The sequence below is a fragment of the Barbatula barbatula genome, assembly GCF_947034865.1.
Source record: "Barbatula barbatula genome assembly, chromosome: 9".
Lineage (NCBI taxonomy): Eukaryota > Metazoa > Chordata > Actinopteri > Cypriniformes > Nemacheilidae > Barbatula > Barbatula barbatula.
Window position 1 is genome coordinate 14,803,376 of NC_136772.1, and position 22,210 is coordinate 14,825,585.

Consider the following 22,210-nt stretch of genomic DNA (forward strand, 5'->3'; position numbering starts at 1 on the left):
ACTCTTTCAGTTTCTTCATCAAATCCTTATTAAAGAGCACACTCTCAAGGTTCCGTGATGTGAGAATTTTAAGCAAATCCATAGTGTTGATGAAATTTATAAACCTGGCAAGATCTGTAGATATATCTGCATTAAAAAGTTTGGAAATGCCTGTATTTACGTTCTCCTCCAGCTTAGCTTTGGTGTACGGTACTGGATATGTCAGAGTAGTGGTATGATCAGATGGACCCATACTCAGACTTGCTTCTGGGATGAAAACCACCACCTGGTTACCTCTACGTCCAAGTTCCTCCACCAAAGGCTTCATTCCTGTCCAGTGGCTGCCATCTGCTGGAATAACCAGTAACTTCCCAGCCTGCACTGAACCCATGCAAAAAAGACACAAGAGCAACACTAAAGCAGACATCTTAACACCTAAGTAGCTTAACACATACAGCAATAACTACAGTATATGAGGAAATTGCAAGGGCAAGTGATGGCTGTCTTGAATGTTTGCAAGAACTCTTGATTTAGACTTCCAGTCACAGGGTTTTTATCACAGGGGCTTGGAACAACCCACAATAAAGGAGTGGTCTGAACAGTAAATAATTATATGGCAGGTCACACCCACAGGGGTGGACAGACCATGACAAGTCAACAGAGGAGAAAATTCAATAGTTTTTTGCTAGAAAATTATTTATGGCTTTACATTATATAACTTAAAATAAAAAACTGGAAACAGTTTGAATTGTGTTCAGATTTCCAGTTAGAAAAGTGATTAGTTTACAGTATGACTTTTTTTCCCATAAACCCTGACTTTTATTTTCATTTTTCTTCATAACCATTATGAAAAGTGCAATATATCATCCAGACAACTTTTTCAATGCACTAATTGTAACCTTTAGTCATCAAAGTCTGGCTTCAAATAGTCCTATTTAAAAGTCCTATAATTATTTTTACTATGAAAGTAATCGCTAGACATATTTACCCACAGTCTGCCCAGCAAACTAGCTGTCCGGTTTATTTGTCAGTAGATTGTATTGATTCAAATATTAATTATCCATCAAGTCTGTTTTAAGAGAAAAGTGTACTTTGTGCTGATATGAATTCGCTAGTCAACTATGACAAAGCACCCCAGAACCTTTCACACCATTTCAGTCAGCACTCATTTATGTGGGACTTGCATGACAAGTTTTTACAAAACACTTCAGCCAAGCCCATGCACTGGAGAAAAATGAATAATTTGTACCTTGCTTACAATACCTTTTTATAAAGTGCATGGTCATGCTTGCACTGCAGGTTCCAACCTGTGTAAAATGGAAACAACGTTAAGCAAAGAGATTCAGATGAATTTCTATCTTAAAGTTACCCTTTTATCAGAGAATTTGAAGCTACGTCACGCCATGTTGAATGTTTTGCTATCTTGGGAGGATCCCAAGTAATTGTAATTTACGGTACATATCAAAACAATAATAACAGTGGAGTATGATCCTACCAAGATAGCGGGGCCACTGCAACATGCAAAATAGGGCGTGACATCAGTTTCACATTCTGCGTGTTGGTAGAACATAATTTTTATGGAGACACTCATTTATGGGGCTGCTGGTGCTGCAGTTCAGAAAGTAGCTTACCTTTTGGTAAGATTTTGATGCTAAGCATTTCAGCGTTACCTTGGTTAGCATGGTCCGGTTGGCTCTGCTGGTAACTGTTGTAACTACAACAGTAGACAGTTTTCCGGTACAGATTTACACAGTATTTTCTAAATGTCGATTAAAAAAGTACCGCGGAATGTTGTTATGAGGTTAAAGTGTATTTTGTTTCTTCTCGAAAAAAGTAATTCTAGCCATGGCAGGTTGCAAACCAACTTTAGTGCATAGTGCCAACTACTGTGATGAAAGAGTGAAGAGAAATTAAAAAATGTCCATATATATTTTCATATTACCTCACTAGCTGTTCCTAATAAATCTCCAAACTGCACTCACTCATTTATCTGCATTTGGGCCATCATGTAAGGAATTCACATTAAGGAATATCTTATAAGCAATCTTTTCAAATGTTCTGCCAAAACATACCGTACTAAAGTCGTGTGACTTTTTTGTACGCCACCTGACTTGCAAATAAAACAACTCATGCGAGCATGAAAACTACATTGGAGTACATAGTATACATACATACATACATATACAATACATAGGGGTTTTCGTGAAATTGACGTGTTTCCATCAAGCATATATTCAATGTGCTATTTCAATTAGCTTATTTTGAAGGGTAAAGGAAACGCAGCTACTATTAGCCTAGAAAGGGATAAAAGCATCTTTCTCAATTGACTGCCACTAGGTAGTTGCCAGGTATTCTTATGAAATAATTTGGTGTTTACACACAACATGCAAAGTCTTAAGTTACATATTTTATATTAGAGTAAATATCTCTCCATTAACTAATACAACAACTCGCAATTCATGTCTCACACAGTTGTTGCAAATGTGCGTGATTATTGTAGATTTATTATATTTTTGCAAATGCAAATTAACATTTAACATAATAAAGTAAAAAAATTAATATGAAAAATCTTATAAAACTAATACATAAATTAGCCTGTGTATGTAATAATTTATTAAACATCACTCTTGGAGGATCTGTAGTTGTCAACCGGATTCGGACTGATTCCAGAGCCTGTTGGACATGCTAGGCCAAGAGATACTACAGACACCTAACTCTATAACATCAAGCGGGGAACATCATCTGCCGTGATGACGACATATCGCAATGGTCTTCAACCCGAGCTTCGTTTTCAACTCTCTGCCTTTGACGATTCGATCGGCTTCGAGAATTTCATCCAGAGAGCTATTCGCACTGGGAATCAGATGTCAGCATGCAAAAACACTACTGTTACACTTTTCTGCTCACCAGCACCGTACTCTCCGGAACCAGAACCCATGCAGCTAGACCCTACGCGGATCCCACTGTCAGAGCTTCATCGGCGGCTGACCCAGGGTCTCTGTTTGTATTGCGCCAGCAAAGGGCATGTTATTGGAGAGTGCCCCATCCATCCACCTAGAGTCTTGGTGAGTTCGGTTCAGCCAGAGAAACATATATACACTCCGCTAACTAAGAGTTAAGTTATCGTCCCATAATTTTTCTGTTGCAGCGTCTGCCCTTCTCGACTCTGGGTCAGCCGAGAACTTGATCTTAGCCCAGTTGGAGTAATCACTGTTTCCCTCACTGTTTCCCTGAAATGCCGTCAACGCACCGTCCGTATTCCAAGATTTCCAATCTTCACAGTCCAACACGATCTCACCATCCAGCTTGGCAAGTCCACTATCACTCCCTCCGAATCAGCAAGGAACCGCCGAGTCATATTTGATGAACAGCTGTCCTTCAATGATCACATTGCAAAGACAACACGATCTGCTAGTCCAAAAACGGAGATAACTTTCAGGGTATGTTAGTAACCATAGCAATTTACTCTCTGAAGATAACAGATTGTGTTCCAGGGTTCGTACATTTTAAGGAATGGTTACTAATGCTGGGGCCACACCAAAAGATTTTTCTAAATCTTATAAGAGTTTTAAACGGTGATACCACAACGTTAAATAATGCCTTATTAAACATTCGCAAGGTTAGACCCTACCTCATTCGCAAGGTTAGATTCTACCTCACTGAACATGCGGCACAACTCTTTGTCCAGGCCCTGGTCATCTCAAGGTTGGACTACTGCAATGCTCTCCTGGCTGGTCTTCCTGCAAAGGCTATCAAACCACTTCAGCTGGTTCAAAACGCAGCAGCATGCCTCATCTTCCAACAGCCCAAAAGGGCTCATGTGACACCCATTTTCATCTCTCTCCACTGACTACCGATTGAAGCCCGGATCAGATTCAAGTCAATGATGTTTGCATACAGGACCCTATCACTGGATCTGCGCCAGCATACTTTCACACCCTCCTACACCCCATCAAGAACCCTGCGTTCAACAAACTATTGGCTTCTTGTATTGCCTTGTTATAAGGTGTTACGTTCCCGTACAAATATTCTCTTTTATACGTAAGAGAAATAAATATCAATGTTGGTGTAACCAGTGTTGTATGCTCGGAAGTGTTCTCTTATGTTTTTCTCGTCCTTCTCACTCAGATCTCCAATTGGTGACAGGTGCTCCTTGTGTACTACTCACGTGAAGAAAACTGCTTATAAGGACGTGAAATCTTTTCATCGAGGAGACTTCTCCTCCTGAGTGTTATTCACGCCGCTGTCCCAGACGTCGAGTGGATTTGTGATGTTGGGATTATGCTCTTGTGTGAGGAAAAGTGTGGAATTTTCAGTCCTTTATTTTTGTACTGTTGTTGTGGGCTAGATTGTGTATTCCTGCTATTATGCTACTGTGGATGTGAGTAGACTGGCTACAGGTGACTAACTCTCACTTACCTACCTCTTGTATTGGAGAACTTTGCTAATTCCATTACTGAAACCGAAAGAGAGTTCTGTGCCTCTTTACATCTTTTGTTTGCTAATAAATTTAGCCTCTTTGTTTTCTCCTGTTTATAGTCAGCAGGGAAGTCAATTGTTATTTATATTTTCTTTCCGGTATAAGGTCATTTATATTCCCCTCGCGCCGCAGTAAACTTTATTTATTTGATTATTTATTTTGGCTTAACCCTCTCCCAAAGTCTTTACTTCATCTTCTGTTCAAAGCTTTTGTTAAATTTTCTGTTCAACAATAAAAGGATGAACAGGAACCTTTGCTGTCGTTTGTGCTGGGACAGAGGACCGAGTAACCTCATCATTTATACACAAAGGGCAGTAAATCACTTTCCTGCATATTCTCTTTCACAACTCCTTCCTGGTGGAACATTCTTCCTAACTCTGTCCGATCAACCAGATCTCTCACAACCTTTAACTACTTAAAACCCATCTCTTCTGTGAATACTTGACAGACAAATGAAGAACATTAAGTACACAAACACTCTCTTTCTCTCAACAGGTGGTGTTCTAGATTTTGTTGAAACTAGTAACTTTGTATTAGCACCTATTGTATTATTGCTTGTGTATGACATATCGCTTATTGCTTCCTGAACTCTTTGTTAGTAGCTTTGGATAAAAGCGTCTGCTAAACGACTAAATGTAAACTCACCCCTGCTCTCCGCCATCCTGTTATTTGTTTTTATTAGAGATTAATATAAGTATGGTTACTTAGTATATTAATCTCGAATTTAAAAAAATATACAATATAAACAAAACATTTTATAAAATAAGAGAAAGATAAATAACAATGTACCACTTTTATAAAATAAAAATAAAAAAGGGGCATTCAATTACAAAACTTTGAAAAGCTAAAAGCTTCAAGTTTCTTATTGTGTTTTTATATTTAATGTTTTTTTAAAATAATTATCATGATCAGTATGGCAGAAAGTAATATATGAGGATTTTGAATGTTTAATTTTATGGCTAAAAAGGTTAAGAACATAATTTTGTTTGTCAGACAAATTAGGCTCTTGTATCCCAAGTAAGATATCACATGGCTCCAAGCTTAAGATGTCAAGGTGTATTTCGCCATCCTGTTAATGTGTTGCGTTTGTCCGAAAACATTGCTGGATACTATAGCTCTTGTGGGCGTGTACAAACAAAGACAATTAGAACATTTCCTGTTTTTTACTTTCAATCACAGTCAGAAATTGTAAGAGTTGAACAACATTCTGAGAGAGGCTAATGTTTTAAGCACAACACCACCGCCTGTGTTTATAGCACCCTGCTTGTTTAATTAGGCTTTACTTTAAATAACTCTTTCAGGCCTACATTAAACACACTGTTTACATCATTTTTATTTGTTCTATTTGCCATCTGTTCTTATTTCATCACTGAAATGGTTTTGCTGCTATTTAACAAGTGCTTGATAACTTTTTACTTACAAGAAACTTGGCAATATAAAGAATATGTGAATAAGTAAACACAAAACTACAACCTTGGTGTTCATTTAGCTTATAGGCTTCATAAGGAAAATGTCATTTAGTTAGGCAGCGAGTTAATGGTACGCGTTTTGCCAAATATGTAAGTACGCGAACGCTTGGCCAGCGAACAGTGCACTTGCTTTTGGTTATAAACTAACAACACTGTCATTTATTAGGCCGATTCACATTTTGTGTCTTTTCCGTGCGTGTATATTCGTTATTTTAAATGTAGACGAGTGGCAGGCATATTTAAGAATGTAAACCACCATATGTGATCACATTGTGGGAGGGGATGGGATTTCACCTAATAAAGGCTTGGAAACCTGCCAGCCTTTGCAACCTTTGAGTTTTAAATATGTCTATTACCATTAGGCCACAACTATCTTTGACCCACTGCATCAAATATTGCCTAATAAGTGGACAAGAGTAAATATATGCAATTGCTCTGCAGTTAAAATACATCACTATTAACATCATTTAGCTGTTGGAACATTGTAAGGTGTGCATATTCATACAGTGATATTCAGAGATTTTTTAATTCCCCGAATTTAAAGTATATACAGTATTACACGAATTGCAGTTACAGTTACACGAATTAATATGTTTTTTAGGCCTACTTAAAGACATCGTGTTTCATTGTTTTGATTAAGGCTCCGTAAACAAAACAGAAACATTTTTTATGTATTTTGGTTTAAGAATTTATATATTCACCGTAGGCTCTGTAAAACACTTTCAAAGGCATTTAACAGTTAAACGTATTTAAAAATATTACCGCGTCATTTAAAACCATCAATATATGCTATGATAATAACCCAGCAACAATAACTTAACATATGATTTGTGACTTTTTAAGTTGGAATGAAACGCTTTACAATTTGTTTCCACAAACTTGATTTTGATTTGTGTCCAGTTATGTGCACAGAACCACATTTAAGCATAGCGCGACGCTTTCGTTCAAAGCAACTTACAATGTCTTAACAGTTGTTTAGAGAAATAAAAGCTTGAAGAGGGACAGACGGAATATATGATAGTTTTTAATAAGAATGTGAGAATTGAATGTGTTCCGATTGAAGGTGAAGAATGAACGGGAAATATTGCTTGCCCTTTTGTGAGAGTACCAGTAGGATTCGCTCATGCACTGATTACCGCAGTGTTTTAAACATGTACAGTCAGAGAGAGAGAGAGAGAGAGAGGAGGGTCAGACTTTTACCTTAAATAGGATTTTCTAGTCTGGTGGCAGAATCATGACAGACCTATGCCATGGCCACCACCGTATAAACTCTGTCCACCCCACGGCCACCCCTAGTGTGATTTTTGCAGTGGGTACTATTAATTTGAATACATAATGTCAATTCACAAAGCTCGTGAAGTGAAATAAAATGCAACACCCGCTGCAGCCACAAACATTTTTTTTTATTTATTGGCGCCACCAGAGTAGCTGTTTCACTGCCGCTCGCCCTCTCCTATGACTAGTCAGTGCAAGTGCAAGAAGCAGGACAGACTGATTCGATCACAAGACTCAGGAGAGCATCTATTCTTCACTTTTGGGAGAGAGGACAAACGTTAACGGGTATGTATGCCATATAGTAGTCTGCTGAATTAATTACATTCCAGCTGCTGTTTGTAACTAGGCTACAAACGATCTGCCACCGGCTGCATCTTCACACGTGACAAATTGATTTTGGAAAATGTTTTACCAAAAAAGGTTACGGACTGCAGCTTTAAATTCTTATTGTTACATTAACCAGAAACAAACGTAAACAAGTATAACACACATTACACTGAATTTTTTTTTGGTGGTCCACCCCAAGATTTTGCTGTAGCCTCCTAGTGGCCACCCCTATTAAAATTTTCTGGGGGCGCCACCGCTGGCTTTAGAGACATTAAAGAATCGACTCTTTTGGAGACGACTCCCTATCCGTAGTGTGGTGTGATGTCTTCATCACATCACAGCGCACCACACATTAGAGGAAAAATTATTAAATCTTCTCGTGTTTGTGGTATCACCGTTTAAAACTCTTATAAGATTTAGAAAGATCTTTTGGTGTGGCCCCAGCATTGGTAACCTTTCCTTAAAATGTACCAACCCTGGAACACAATCTGTTATCGTCAGAGAGTAAATTGCTATGGTTACTAACATACCCTGAAAGTTATCTCCGTTTTTGGACTAGCAGAACTTAGACTAGGCCCACCAAGTTTTCAAATAAGGAAATGATTCCGACTAGATATGCGTCCTCTCGGTATTGAATCAATGTTTTATTTCCGACACGAAACGTCCCAATGTACCGACCAAATAGTCAACGTTGATTCATCAATCGAAATGTGATTGAACATGGTATTTTCAGTCTACAAATCTGTTTCTTTTTATATGTGCTGAAGTGTACATCACAAAGCCACGTGGTGGTGCTATTCACACATATTTAATATGGAACGACTGCACTGCTTAACCGTTAAGTTTTATACTGTATAAAAGTACCAATGCAATGCATCTTTAATGCAGCTTGTAATATTTCACACTATACGTTGCAATTTTCAATAAGAATTACTAAACGTAAACTTTATATTTAATAGGCTACATCTAATACCAGTAGATTCACAATGCAACTAAACAAGAACATAAACACTTGTTTTATAGTTTGTACTACCAAAGCTACAATAATGTACTTCAGTCTGATAAGATAGTAACTGTAGTGCCGTCATTATGTTTTCTTTAACCAGACGAAAAGAAGTGAAACAAATACGGGACAGCAACGGGTTAAAAGTTGACGTATAGCTAAGCACCGAGTTCCTCACAGGCGCTAAATCCGAAGAGCACTTCAAAGAGAGACACACGCATACCGTCACTCACTCACAAATCAAACTACGGACGAACAAGACGTGTAGCTTTTTCTGAAAGTGTTAGGCTACTGTACTTGGAGTTGGTCTTAAACTTTAACAAGGACAAACTGCCGTCAACAAGACGACAAGGCGCCAGACAAGCGAGGAGTCGCATCCATCAAGCAGGATGCTGCGAAGACTCGCACCTTTACACTGATCGGACTCGCTTCGTGAGGCGAAGCTGCATCCCGTCCATCTATAGGCACCACTTTACGACATAACCTATTTAGAAGTAAGGCTTCTGGTTCAATCTTTACATTCATCAGTATCAGGACTTTCTTCAGCTGGTCATCGTCACTTTTCAACATGAACAGTAAGAGACTTTGGTTTATGTAATCGCATGCCATTAAACACTTCAGACTATAAACTAATAATAAACGCATTCATTTCGTTTTTTCTTTAATTCAGGTAGTTGAGTTCGAGCAATGGCACTTGTTTGTCCTAAACCCCGTGAACTGGATATTTGCGTCTCCCACATCAAGTAGAAGTCGAAGATCATTTTTCTGTAGTCAAGATGCAATTTTTTTCAGCTGTTCTGCTGCTTTTTTGTTTGCACAAGGTGGGTGCTTTTTATTTCTCCTGTATGAGTTGCGTTGATATCGGTATTTCAAATGATATGGTGTCATTTTAATGTTTTAATGTTACTTTTTGAATTGATGAGCAGTCTGTTGTATTTATTTTCTATTATGATATGTCTATTTTCTCAGTGGTACTGAATGAAGCATGTCAAAATGAATTCTCAAAAATGTCATTGCAGAATGACACCACTTCTGAAATGTACACTTTGAAGGTGATACTGAAGGAAATCCGCTTCATTAGATGCTATTGCGGGATATATAACATCTATATAACGCTCAATTCAATGTAGCTATACTGTCAATGTATGTAATGGAATGTACGGGCGACGTATGGTGTTTTTTCATTTTGTGATATGTTTGTCTTTGTTTAAACATCATTTAAAGTGAAGGCACATACACAGAATTTAATTTTAAATCAAAAGAATTGAACCGTTATATTAAGACGAACTATGACAGGCACACAGACTATATCATATCTAAATCATATGTAAATTACAACAACATTGTCAATGTCCTGTAAACAAACACAACTATCAAACATGCACAGACAGTTCAATGGGATGCATGTGTTAAGCTGTGGAACCTTGGACACGATCACATGTGTGCTTTGACTGTCACTTAACAGTGTGCTCTTGAGACACAGTACATTTAAGGATGGCTGAATGTCCTCAGCGTTGAACAATCCTCCAAAGACAGCCTCCCAATGGATTAGACTCCCAGCTGTCTCTCTCTCACTCTTACACACATTCACACAAACAGTGATTCAAATACTGGAGAAGTAGCCCAGCATCTGTGCTACTCCCTGAGGACAGATAAGAGGGTCAGCCTTCACACTAGCAACTATTCATTTCATGACATCTGCCGCCGTCAACCTCCGAGAGCAGGACAGAGATCAATGTGATCACCACGAAATTCCCTCGATCACTGCCCCACGCCTCTGTTGTTTAGACATATACCGTATTCTTACGCATACTGTATTTTGTATGATGATTGTTCTTTGCATGGCTGATGTCCAGCTCAGATGCACTTTGCTGTCAAAGCGCTGCTCTCTTTAACCCCCTCTGTCATTTTGCGTCTTGCTTCGCTCCTGTTCACGTTGGATGTCGGTATAAAGTCTGTCAATCTGTGCTCATGCTCGTATAGAATGCTTTTGTTGACTTAAACAAGAAATGAAGAATATTTGAGGATAATCATCAAAGTCCTCACTGTTTTTCATTTGAAACTCTTGCCTTAAAACAAATCAAAACTCAGAGGGCACATTCCAACACTCCAACTTAAATGGTTTACGGAGAGCAAATTTAAAGCTGGAATAATGATGTTGCAGTGAATTCTTTATCTCTGGGTCGTCCGCGGCTCCCGTCGTCTTTGTGCGCAATAAGGTTTGATTTCATTATTTATTTACTGGAGGAAAAGTGGTGGTGGGGAATTCACAAAAATGTACAGTGCTGGGATTAGAAGGCACGCTTTAATCGTATGCCTCTGATAATGCGGCATGGCCTGATTGATTAGTTTTTCAGGAAGCTTATGTCAGAAAAACTAATCCGCCTTCGGATTGTGCCAGCTGTAAGGTTCTCCGCTCTGGTGCTGTATCACAGAGGCGAATTACAGAGCTGCTGGGCTGTGATAAGGCCCTCGTCTCTTTCGCACGCCCGTCCCTCCGGACAATAAAAACGCTGTTTATATTCTTCAGAACCTGCTGCAGCTCGAGTCTTCACATCAAGCCCTTGCTGGATTTGCCATGTGAGGGGAGAACTTACATCAAGCTTTCAGAATTGGGCCGAGGACACCAAATGAGAGGAAAAAGAAGTGACTGGAATGGTGAAATGTGTTTGTAGGTCCACTAACCCAGAAATTCCTTTGAGAGAGATTACACGAGGATTTCGCAGAGTGTGTCTGTAAATATGAGCCTTTCGCTCTAGATTGGCATTATCACTTCAGGGCTTATACACCAGTGATGTGTATCGGTGTCTATATTGCGGTCATTGCTGGTTTTAGGAAATCCGGCCTCGGTAATCCCTCGTAAACAATATCCCGCTATAAACATTGGCACTTGCTGGTGGGAGGCTTCTGTTTTCATGTTTGTTCATTTTAAGTGGAAAAGTGCAGCATATGAACACTATACCAAGCAGTTTTTTTTAAAACAACCCCTGAACCCCACATCTTTTTTTTATGCGTTGATAAAAAAATAACATTACTGTTACAATGTTGGACAAGTTGGATAGAATTATATTTGTAATAAACTCAAAACCAGACCAAACTGAAAATAATTTTCACACTGGATCAAAGACATTAGCTCATATAGAGAAAGATGGAAACATGGGGCTATATTTCTCATTTTCAAATTTTAAAACTAAATTACATTTGACCATGGAAATTTAAACTAATAAATTCTCTACATTTTTATACTATATTAGTTAGGTTGAATTAGTTTTTGATGTATTTATTTTAGAACTCAAACTATATAGGCTACACACAGTTCATGGCAGTGTCTTTTATTTTTGTCACAGCATGGCAGCGTTAATCATTACCCAAATATATCAAATCAATGCTTTCCCGCTTAGAATGTTCATCCTTAAGGGACCGTGAATTTCAAGATGAATCTAGATAGACGTGTTGGGTAGCATCTCTGTGGTAGTTTAAGTGCTCTGGTCATGTTCTTTTACTCTTTTAGATGTTTTTTTCACACTTACAGTCTAGCGTGTGTAAAAGTTGTCTGTCCCTGCTTTCCCTATATCTCCTGCTGAAGATAGTCATAGAGTTTTTTAGAAAGACAAAAAATAGCAACCCTGTCCATTAAAGATTCGTTGTTACAGGATTTTTTGAATTTTGTATATGTTATGAGGTTATGATATTTAAGAAGTCATACTTTCATACTCTTCATATTCTACATGTTCTGAATGGAAGCTAAAATAATGTCAGCATCATCATCATCATCACCAAAATATTACCACCTTTTTTCATTGTTAGTACATTTATTTTCTATCACTCTGATGTGGTGTTGTCAGCTGTTCTGCTGACAAATTGTCTTTTCTATGAGAAAACTAAAGAAAATACTTTTTTTGCTGCTTCTTCATTGTCTTCAGGAGATGAGTACTTTAAAGTATATCTTAAAACACTTCTAACAAAAAAAAAAAAAACATCTGTACTGTCAGTTTTAACAGAGAGAAAGGGCTGAATGCATAATCTTTCACAAGCATGCGTCTCGCTTGTTTATTTGTAAGGAGGTGTAACAAAGTACCGTTTCAACATCTGAAGTGTTTTCAGTCAGAATGTCCAAAGTCTCTTGGTTTTTCAGATTTCAGATCATTTTCACACATATTTTGACGCTTTCTCTCCAGTTTTGTTTTTGCGTATGAACCCTGTGATCATCACTGAGGAAACGTCAAACACATTTGTAAGAACAAAATACCAGACAGATGATATAATGGGATTGTAGAGGTGTTGATGGGATGATATCTCCACAAGCAGCTTGTGGAAAAAAAGAGCCATACTGACAGGTATTAAAAGGGAAAAAACAAGCTCCTCTTCTCACCTGATTATCCTCCTTGGCCTTATTAACAAATGGTGATGTACTGTGTAACGCCACACAATATCACCTTGTCTGACTTCTTTTACTTTGGTCCTTGATGCTTTTTCACATACTTTTCAAAAACATGTTGACTTGAACATTTTGTAGAGCTGTCTCACTAAGCGAGTTTTTGCATGCAGTTAATTAAACATGCTTCACGCCAGTAATTAAAAAACAAAAAACATTTAACACGGTTATCGCATATATTTAATTTGACATTAGATATTATTCAATCTACTAGTTTTACCCAGACACCATCCTTCTAAAACACACTTTTTCAAAAATGTTAATGTTATTGTGCACGTATTTACAAGTTGCTGCGTGACATGTTTACTATAGCAGCAAAAACATCTTGGTTATGGATACATTCATTCCAAGAATGAACATGATTTAAATATTGCAGGTTTGCATAAAGTTTAGGGTTTGCTTACTGTACTAGTGAAGCTGTGATTTTGTCAAATGCAACTTATTGGGCTATGAAACACAAACAGAAAAAGGCAAGTGTCTTAATAAATAGCAAAGACATACATTGTGGCCACTACTGCATATTCAAATATTTCAGGAGAAATATTATAATTATAATATTAACAGCATGCTTTACACAACACAAGCAAAAATATGAAGATATTTATACTGAAGAGTATTAACAAATAAACAGACAATGTACAGTATTTTTTTCCCACCTTATCCCAACAATTTATCATCAGGAAAAAGTTTTAAAGCATGTATTATACTGTATTTGACTCACATCACTTTAATTGCAATCATTGAAAGATCCGCATCGGCGAGTTATAGCAAGCAGCGAGTGGCTGCAGTCATGAGCAGATGATTCAATGGTCTGTTGACTGAAGCGGCCATGCATGAGGGTTTGGAGCTATAAGGGTCAGGTGTCAATGACAGTTAGGATTATGTGGCATTAGACATGCAGGACAGAATACAGTGCAGCGATCGGTCCCGCCTGAGGATTTCCCTCTTTGATCCTCTACACAGAACACCTGTCATTTGTTAGCGGCCCGGCTCCTGATTAAGAGTGATGGGTTTCGGGTATGAGGCTGTTTCACCCATCAGGGTAGCAATCTATTCTTCGGCCATGTGTAGACTCAGGCGCCCACCTGCCTCCCCGAGGCGATCGGGACCTTCTATCGAAACTGCTTTTGTGTGAATCATTACAAATGAAATGCTGTGTAACACCACAGAGATACAGAGAGCGAAAGGAGAGACAGGGAAAATAAAGAGGGAAAGACGGGTTTTGGTGGTATAAGGCTCTTAAAGCAGACTTGGAGAGGAAGTCGTGGCATCTATGATAAATCAAACCATGCTCAGTTTGCTGTAGTTTCCTTGGGTAAAAACAATGGTTTAATAAATAAAATACCAATAAAAAGTGTTATCTCTTTAAACAATGATGTCATGATTCTGCTGCATCATGTCAGGTTTATCTTGGTCTAGTGGCTGGATCATGACAGAACCTCATGTTTCATGTGGAGAGAGGCATTTATTGTCCTTACGGCTTGCCATACATTCTCTCCGGTCTAGGCTCTGTTCTCGTCTCCTCATTGATTGTTAATTATTTCATGCCCCACACCTGTTCCCTCTTGGTTGGATCCCTTATTTAATGCCCCTGTGTCTTCTGTCTTGTGCTGGTTCATTTCGATTCATGTGGGTGAGTTCTAGTCTAGTCTAGTCTAGTCTAGTCTAATCTAATATAGTCTAATCTAATATAGTCTAATCTGGTCTAGTCTAGTCTAATCTAATCTAGTCTAGTCTAGTCTTTAGTGTAGTTAGTCCATTTTCCTGTCCATCTGACATGTATGGTTCTTTGTATTTTACCCCCCTTCTGGGTTTTTGTAATTAAAAAGTCTTGTGTTAAAACCCCTTACCACGTTCAGGACAAATTATATGTATTAACAGATCTCTGGCTGAGAAAAAGGGAGGAAGAACAAGAAAAAGAATAGAGGGAAAATTACAAGAAGGTGCAGGTCTGACATCCAAACAGATTCATGGCCCGGGGCTGGAGAGCCATCATAGCTATCAGAGGTTTGCTACCAGACGAAGCAAATGCATTTTAACAGCATCCTCATCCATGATCCGCCACTGAGATGTCCCTGACTTCTTAATAACTTTCTAGAGGGCTAGTTCTGGTCACCACGGCAATTACCTTTATGTCAAGCCTTAAAAGATATGTCCACCCCAGGGGCTGGCAGACAGCTTGCTCCATAATGCTCATTACAGATGAATGTCTAGACTGATTTTTCTCTCACTTTGTGGATGTCAAATTATGATGCTGTCAGTAGGAAAATGGGCTACCTATTGGTATCTGAGACTGACACCTTGTACAATACGTTATCAAATTTGTATGTATGGGAGGTATAAAGCCTTTAAAGCCTGTCTGCTTCATTCAGTATGCACGTTTACAGTTTATATAGAACAACAATTAAAAATAAGAACGTAGATGAAACACAAGAACATTTGGTATTGTGTGTGAATGACCCAGCGGTCAAAATGGATTTCTAGTGGCCTGTGAGACCAGCTTAGTCACTGATATGACACCAACACAAGCAATATGTTGACTTCTGTAAAATATTAGTTCTTTCGTGGTTCTTATGATTGCAAAACAAACCTTTTAATGTCTATACATCCGGTACAATATAAAAAATGTATTGTCTCTACTCTTGATCAAACAATTTTTAGAGATATTGTTGTAGATATTTTTTTGTTTTAATGATTGAGCCGTATTGTATGTATACAAGTCTGGAATTACAGTATATGTGAATTATTATTTTTAGCTATATTTTATAATGTTGACTACTTCATTTTGATCGGCTGACCAATGTTTTACGGGTGTGCATTGTTTTTCTGTAAAACGCACACCTATGAAGTAGTTCCAGATCTGTCGACCAGATTACAGTTTCATATCACTGTGCCAAATGTACGACATGACCACCTCGGGATTAGCATTTTTTCCTAAGAATCAAACGGCTCGTCGTCATCCAGTCATGTACAGTAAAAACAGTATATTACAAATATACACACTCCTTATTCTCTCTCTCCACCTCCGTAGTTATACGTATGGCGGTGGAGCGAGACATGGTTGCTATGCGCTTATGGTTTCTATGTGTATATACGAAACGTAAATATGTATTTGTCCAAGCCAGTCAATAAGCAGGCTAAATGACCATACAGGTTGATATCTAAATGTTTTACTTCCCAACTGTGGAATAGAAACTGGGAATCCATAAGCGGAATCTGAATAGCTAAACGATACCCAACCTGATTGACCAGTAAAAGAGAAAACACAAAATAAACAAAATTATCAAAGCAAGCTCACGGCAAAAACATAAATATTTTACGTGGTGGCTAATTCATATGAATTTGTTCGATCTCTAGCACATTTTACTACGATTCGCTTTCATGCCAGTGACATTATGGTTAGGGGTGGGGCTTCAGTATTGCTTTTTTCTAGTAATCGTACGATTCACAGCCTAAGAATAAACCACCTAGTAAAATAGTAACGGATTCCCATGAGATAGGTTGACATAACAGATGACCGATATCCGTCAGTATTTAATGTCAGTTAATATCTTCTTACATCTTGAATTATTTTGCCCACAAATATCATGTAGTGAAAATCTGATATTGTTACAGCCCTAATACATTCAAACGCACACACAGAGTCTGCATATATTATAGAGATGAAAATGTAAGGTTATGTCTTTACCCTAGCCTGCAGGAAAGCATTGTAGTTTAGTTGAAATATGAATTAATGTCTTCAGAATTTTACCCTCAGCAAACTTTCCAAGCTTTACCTGAATAACCAAGTTCACAGCTTTGGTCGACATCAAACACATTACCAAAACCGTGTCGAATTATTGCTACCCCATACGGCGTGAGAGAGAGAGACGATTGTCAGCAGAAGTAGTCCTCTCAAGGCTGTACAGGTTTTTTTTTCCTGTGATCTTCCACTTGTCACAGCAATTTCCCCAGTTGTTCATCATCCTTTAACTGCTTCCACATTAGCATTATCATCTCCTGCCTGCTTCACCTGAAGTTTTCTCTCTCCACATTTTCTCTAAATGTGAACGGTATTCATCTTCCCTTGTCAAGTCATTGAGATCTACCAAATGAATAATGTAGCGGCTTACAACCGAGAGCTAGAAAGAGATACGGGCAATCTGTTTTACTCAATATTGTACAAGGCCAGTGGGACTTGAAAAGTGAATAAATATTTCACAGCAGACAGAAATCACAATTTCTCTTTTAGCAAAACCTTTTTCTGATTTCCGTGGAGGATTAGCTTCTATCTTTGTCAGACACTTTGTGCTGTTTTCATTGCAATCGGTGTAGCTGTTATAATTATTTACTCAACATTTTCTTTCTATAAGTGTTATTTTTTACATGGAGGTCTTGTTTTATTTAAACTTTGTGAAGTATGATAAATGAACAGACCCCTCGCTCCAGGGGGGACCCATTGATTTCACATTATACAGAACTTTCAAATTACTGGGCCATTATTGGCCATTTGCAACATTTATAATGGTGTGCATGATGATGACGTCGACTTTTAACACAATGTACAACATTTTACACCCATTACTTAAAGTTCACGTGGATGGATGGTCAGAAACATGTTTACAAAAGCTTTTAAAAATATATTTGATTAAGAACAGGCCTGAAATGCTGATGCCACAGTTTGGATAAGCTTTAGACTACTTTAGATGGAAATGTCCTCACGAATGTAGTTTTGTGCTGAATGAGTTCTCATATGCTGCTGTTAAGCTCACAGCAAAATTAGTAATTATAGAGAAAATACAGGGTTGCTCGTCTGTGCGATTTCAAACAGCCTTACTTTCACATCTGCTTCTGCAAATGATCCCCTCAGCCATGCCTCAGGACGGCAGCCTGCGCTAATTACCAGCTAAACTAGTTTGGCTTATTTCGACAAATTATTAGGACTTTATCTTAAGTGGACCAGAACTCAATCCTGGAGCAAAAAGGTTATTTGGCACACGGGATCAGTGCTGCAGTATATTGCAGGAATCATTGCTGCGGTGTTTACAGTTTAAAAAAAATCTTTTGAACATTCTAATATTTTTAAAAACTGAAAAGACAGTGGAAAGGCAAACATCACAGAGAACATTTAAAGAACATTGTTAGGTTTGCAACTACACTACACGTCAAAACTGTGTATTTTTTCCACATTTTAGAATACTAGTCAAACCATGGAATAACACAATTGTAAAATGATGTTGTGACTGAAAGCATCCGAAATAAATGAATTCTGTTATATTTTAGCATCTTTGACTATCACACACTTGGCATTTTATCATTCAGCTTCTTGAGTTCTCAACCTGAGAAGACCTTTAAACAGCAGGCTATTGAAGGAATTTAAATTGGACGTTTATTGACTGCTTTTTTATTCCTTTTTGGTCCAAGTCAACCATAAAAATTTTGTTTTCTAACGAAAGAAATTAATATGTTGACAGTGATATTTTTTGCACAAAAGTCATTTCAATCATTGAAACATACACCTTCAGATTAAATGATTTTTAAAATCATGCGAAACACTTTAACCGGAATGTTTGGCCCGGTAGTGTACATATTTTTCGCGTGAAATAATACGGTAGGGTTGTCAAGTATTCAAAATAACTGTAATATACCGTGATTATAGATAATGTGCTAATACTACACAAATGATCATATAAATTACTCAGCATTTATTTAAAAAATTGCCATAAGAGCAACAATGGTTACCTCTCTCCCTGCTTCTCTGCTCTTTTATCTTCAGGATGTTTCAGTGGCCAAAAAAAGTTTGACTTCATTTGACTGATAGCATTATTTATTTGAAATATTCATTCTGATTGGCCAGTCGCGACATTTGCAGGTTTGTTATTCCCAGATAACAACCTTTCAAAACCAACAACACACCCGAATGCAGCAACACACCCCAATGCAGGTAACCCGAGTGCAGCAAATCCTTGACTTTTATTTTGACAAATGAAATTTACATTTGTTTTTTACATTTCAATAACATGTATGACATTATATTTACAAATGATGAAACCAAATTGGCTGTTCGTGACATTTGAAAATCGTTTCTTACCTTTAACCCAAAAGTAAACAGCCTTTCCTCACAGAAGGTCTGCAAAAATAGGGCCGCTTCTTAAGAGGGTACAAAACATTACATAGATGACAGCTCTAATGGTAATAATAATCTATTCAAGATTTACATTTAGCAGACTATGGGTCCACTAGATATCAAACCCCATGAACTTGGCATTGCTAATGCCATGTTAATCCGGATGAGTCACAGGAATGCATGATATAGGAATACATTTGCTCTGGTGCTTTGTAGATTACATTGCACAAATTGTCAAGATGCCATGTTTTGTTCTTTTGAGTGTAACCCATGATGGTCATAGATTCTCATCTTTGTGTTTCTGTATTTCTCTGTTTTGTTGTAAGGTCACGTGCAGAAGGGTCCAGATTCCTGAGGTGGGCCTTGCGGACTGGAAGGATGCTGAAAACAAGAAGAACCCCTCCCCCAAAAGCGCCAGCCCTCGTGTTCTTAACCCCCTGCGCCTTTTCGCCCGGGGATCCCCTGGGCTCAAGAGCAACATGAGGGAGATAACGTATTTGGAAAACATAGAGGACTCCTGGGACTGGTTATCTAACCTGACAGATGTTAGAGAGGCGCACAGCAGGACTAGACGCAGACCTATCGTGAAAACTGGCAAGTTCAAAAAAATGTTCGGCTGGGGAGACTTCAACTCCAACATCAAGACTGTTAAATTGAACCTCCTCATAACGGGAAAGATAGTGGACCATGGAAACGGTACGTTCAGTGTATACTTCCGCCACAACTCCACGGGTCTGGGGAACGTCTCCGTCAGTCTGGTGCCGCCTTCTAAGGTGGTGGAGTTTGAGATCGCTAAGCAGTCGACGCTGGAGACCAAAGACTCCAAATCTTTCAACTGTCGCATTGAGTACCAGAAAACAGACCGCAGCAAAAAGACTTCACACTGCAACTTTGACCCGTCCAACGTGTGTTACCAAGAGTCCACCCAGAGCCACGTCTCCTGGCTCTGCTCGAAACCCTTCAAAGTCATATGCATCTACATCGCTTTCTACAGCGTTGACTATAAACTGGTGCAGAAGATCTGCCCAGATTACAACTATCACAGTGAAACACCATACGCTTCCACAGGTTAACGCTCATGTGGAACAAAGCGTGGATCTTCAACGGTGATGGTCATGAGAAACAGAGCATGGTCCACCGTGTTATCACATGCTGACGTCGAACCTCATTTTTTCCTTCTGATTTAAAAGCTATTAATACACATCCATATGTTTTGCATTAGGCTAAACTACTGTAATGTGCTTCACCCTTTGCTATTTGTGATACAGCAGTCAAAATGTTTTACTGGCTAAAAATTGACCAGATCTTTTAACAGAACACTTCACATCCTGCTCAGATTGGATTTTCTTTCAGAAAACACCATCTATTGCTATTTGTCGAACTAATAAATCTCCAACCCACAATGGATAGAGTATATACGCAAAATGCCTTTTCATTGTGCGGTTTATGTGTGTGTTAGTACGTATGTGTGTTATATTGAGCAGCATGGCCACTTTTTGCACTGTTGTTTAGAACAAAATCGTGGAAACTATTTCAATGTGAAAAGAGTAAACAGTAATCGGAAATAGGGGTGCAATCGGGTCATATCATTCAGCGAAGACGTCACGTACAAATTGTTCTTAGTCATTTTGTATTTCACAAAAGATCTATGTTTAAATTGAGATTGTGTATAACTTCAAAGAGTAATTTGCGACGTCTCACGAGAGCACGATTCAGCGGACAGGTGGATTTAGTGAATCTGGCAGCCGGTTAACAACCCTTTGTCATGGTCTCGCCACAGAGATCCACATTTCCAGGCTCTAATTAACATTAATTATAGTGAGAAATTTCACTTACAAACCATGACAGAAGGGACTGAAGCCAAAAACTGAAATTTAGCACGTCAGTCATGAAGCGAAGCTCTATTCACGCCAGTGACTTTGGACTGGAATCAAACTCTTATTCTTTTGACAGGTATTTGTCCTCAAGAAGTGATCTCATATCATATAGAAGAGCTCGGTTGCCAATTTATGCAAACGCAAAATCAAAAGATAAGATTCATTTAAAAGAAAATAATAAAGGGTTATTTCATTTCTTTTTCGAGTATACTTCATTCTTTTAATTTGAAACAGTATGTACATATGAACTGATGTTGTTTTTGTTACATTTTAGTCTAATGTCAGTGTGTCACAATGAACCAGTTGAAATGCCATAGTCTGATAATCAGAACTGCAATTCTCAGGTTCCATATGTGTGTGCCAAATAGTTTATCCAGTTTATTTCATTCTTCCCATATCAGGGGTAAAATAGTCAGATTCAAACAGATAACTGTATTGATCACTCCGCACCACTGTATTGCCACTGTACGTAAACATCTAGAAAGCATCAATATTATGATGAGCTGTATTTAGTTGATAATCCAGTGTGCAATTTTGTGAATAGTGTATAAATGTGACGATATAAACCGTGTGTATTTTGTCTTTCAAGATATAAATTAGTTTCTTTAATCCCAATACAGTATGAACTTTTCCTACTTTGGTGTTTTACAGTTGTTGCAAATTGACAGATTTTAGTGATCTGGCTTGTCACAGCTTTAATTTCCAAACTGCAAATTGTGCTTTATATTTGTCCTTTCTGTAAAATACAAGAAAAACAAAGCTTAATTTTGTCAGCTTTCTTTATCAGTATTACGTAACCCTTTATGGTTCATATTGTCACTGTCTTTCCAAAACCTTGGATGTCCAAATTTGCTGCAGGATGACAAAACACTGTACTTTTAAATGATTTAATACCGTGTAGTCCAAGTTGACAAGCACTTTTTTAATTCATAATTGCTTAAATATCTGCAAAACCCAGTGACAAACAAAGGGTGAATTATTAAAAATCTAAATATGGAAATACGAGGTCTTAGAAAGACAGCAGTGATATGTTGTAACAGTTGTGTAGTTTGTTAATTAGATTATTGGACATAAAACGGCTCCAAAAACTAAAATGAATGAAAAAATATTAAAATGTTGGCAACTTAAAACATGTATTTTTAAGTATAAATATGTTGTAATGTTTCTTTCTTTAATCTGCAAACTGAGTGAAACTTTATTATTATACTTGAGATTTGTTCAAAGCCCAGAAAAACATAATTTAATAGGAATTCAAGGAA

At 37.9% G+C, this 22,210-nt stretch overlaps 1 protein-coding gene across 1 annotated transcript; it reads left to right on the plus strand.

Annotated features, from left to right (window-relative positions):
- The first annotated feature begins 8,702 nt into the window (after positions 1-8,702).
- On the plus strand, positions 8,703-22,098 carry nxph2a (neurexophilin 2a). The gene is made up of 3 exons (XM_079463926.1): positions 8,703-9,108; positions 9,204-9,354; positions 19,401-22,098. The coding sequence occupies exons 2-3, from the start codon at positions 9,310-9,312 to the stop codon at positions 20,145-20,147; spliced, it is 792 nt and encodes a 263-aa protein (XP_079320052.1). The 5' UTR covers positions 8,703-9,108; positions 9,204-9,309; the 3' UTR covers positions 20,148-22,098.
- The last annotated feature ends 112 nt before the right edge of the window (positions 22,099-22,210 follow it).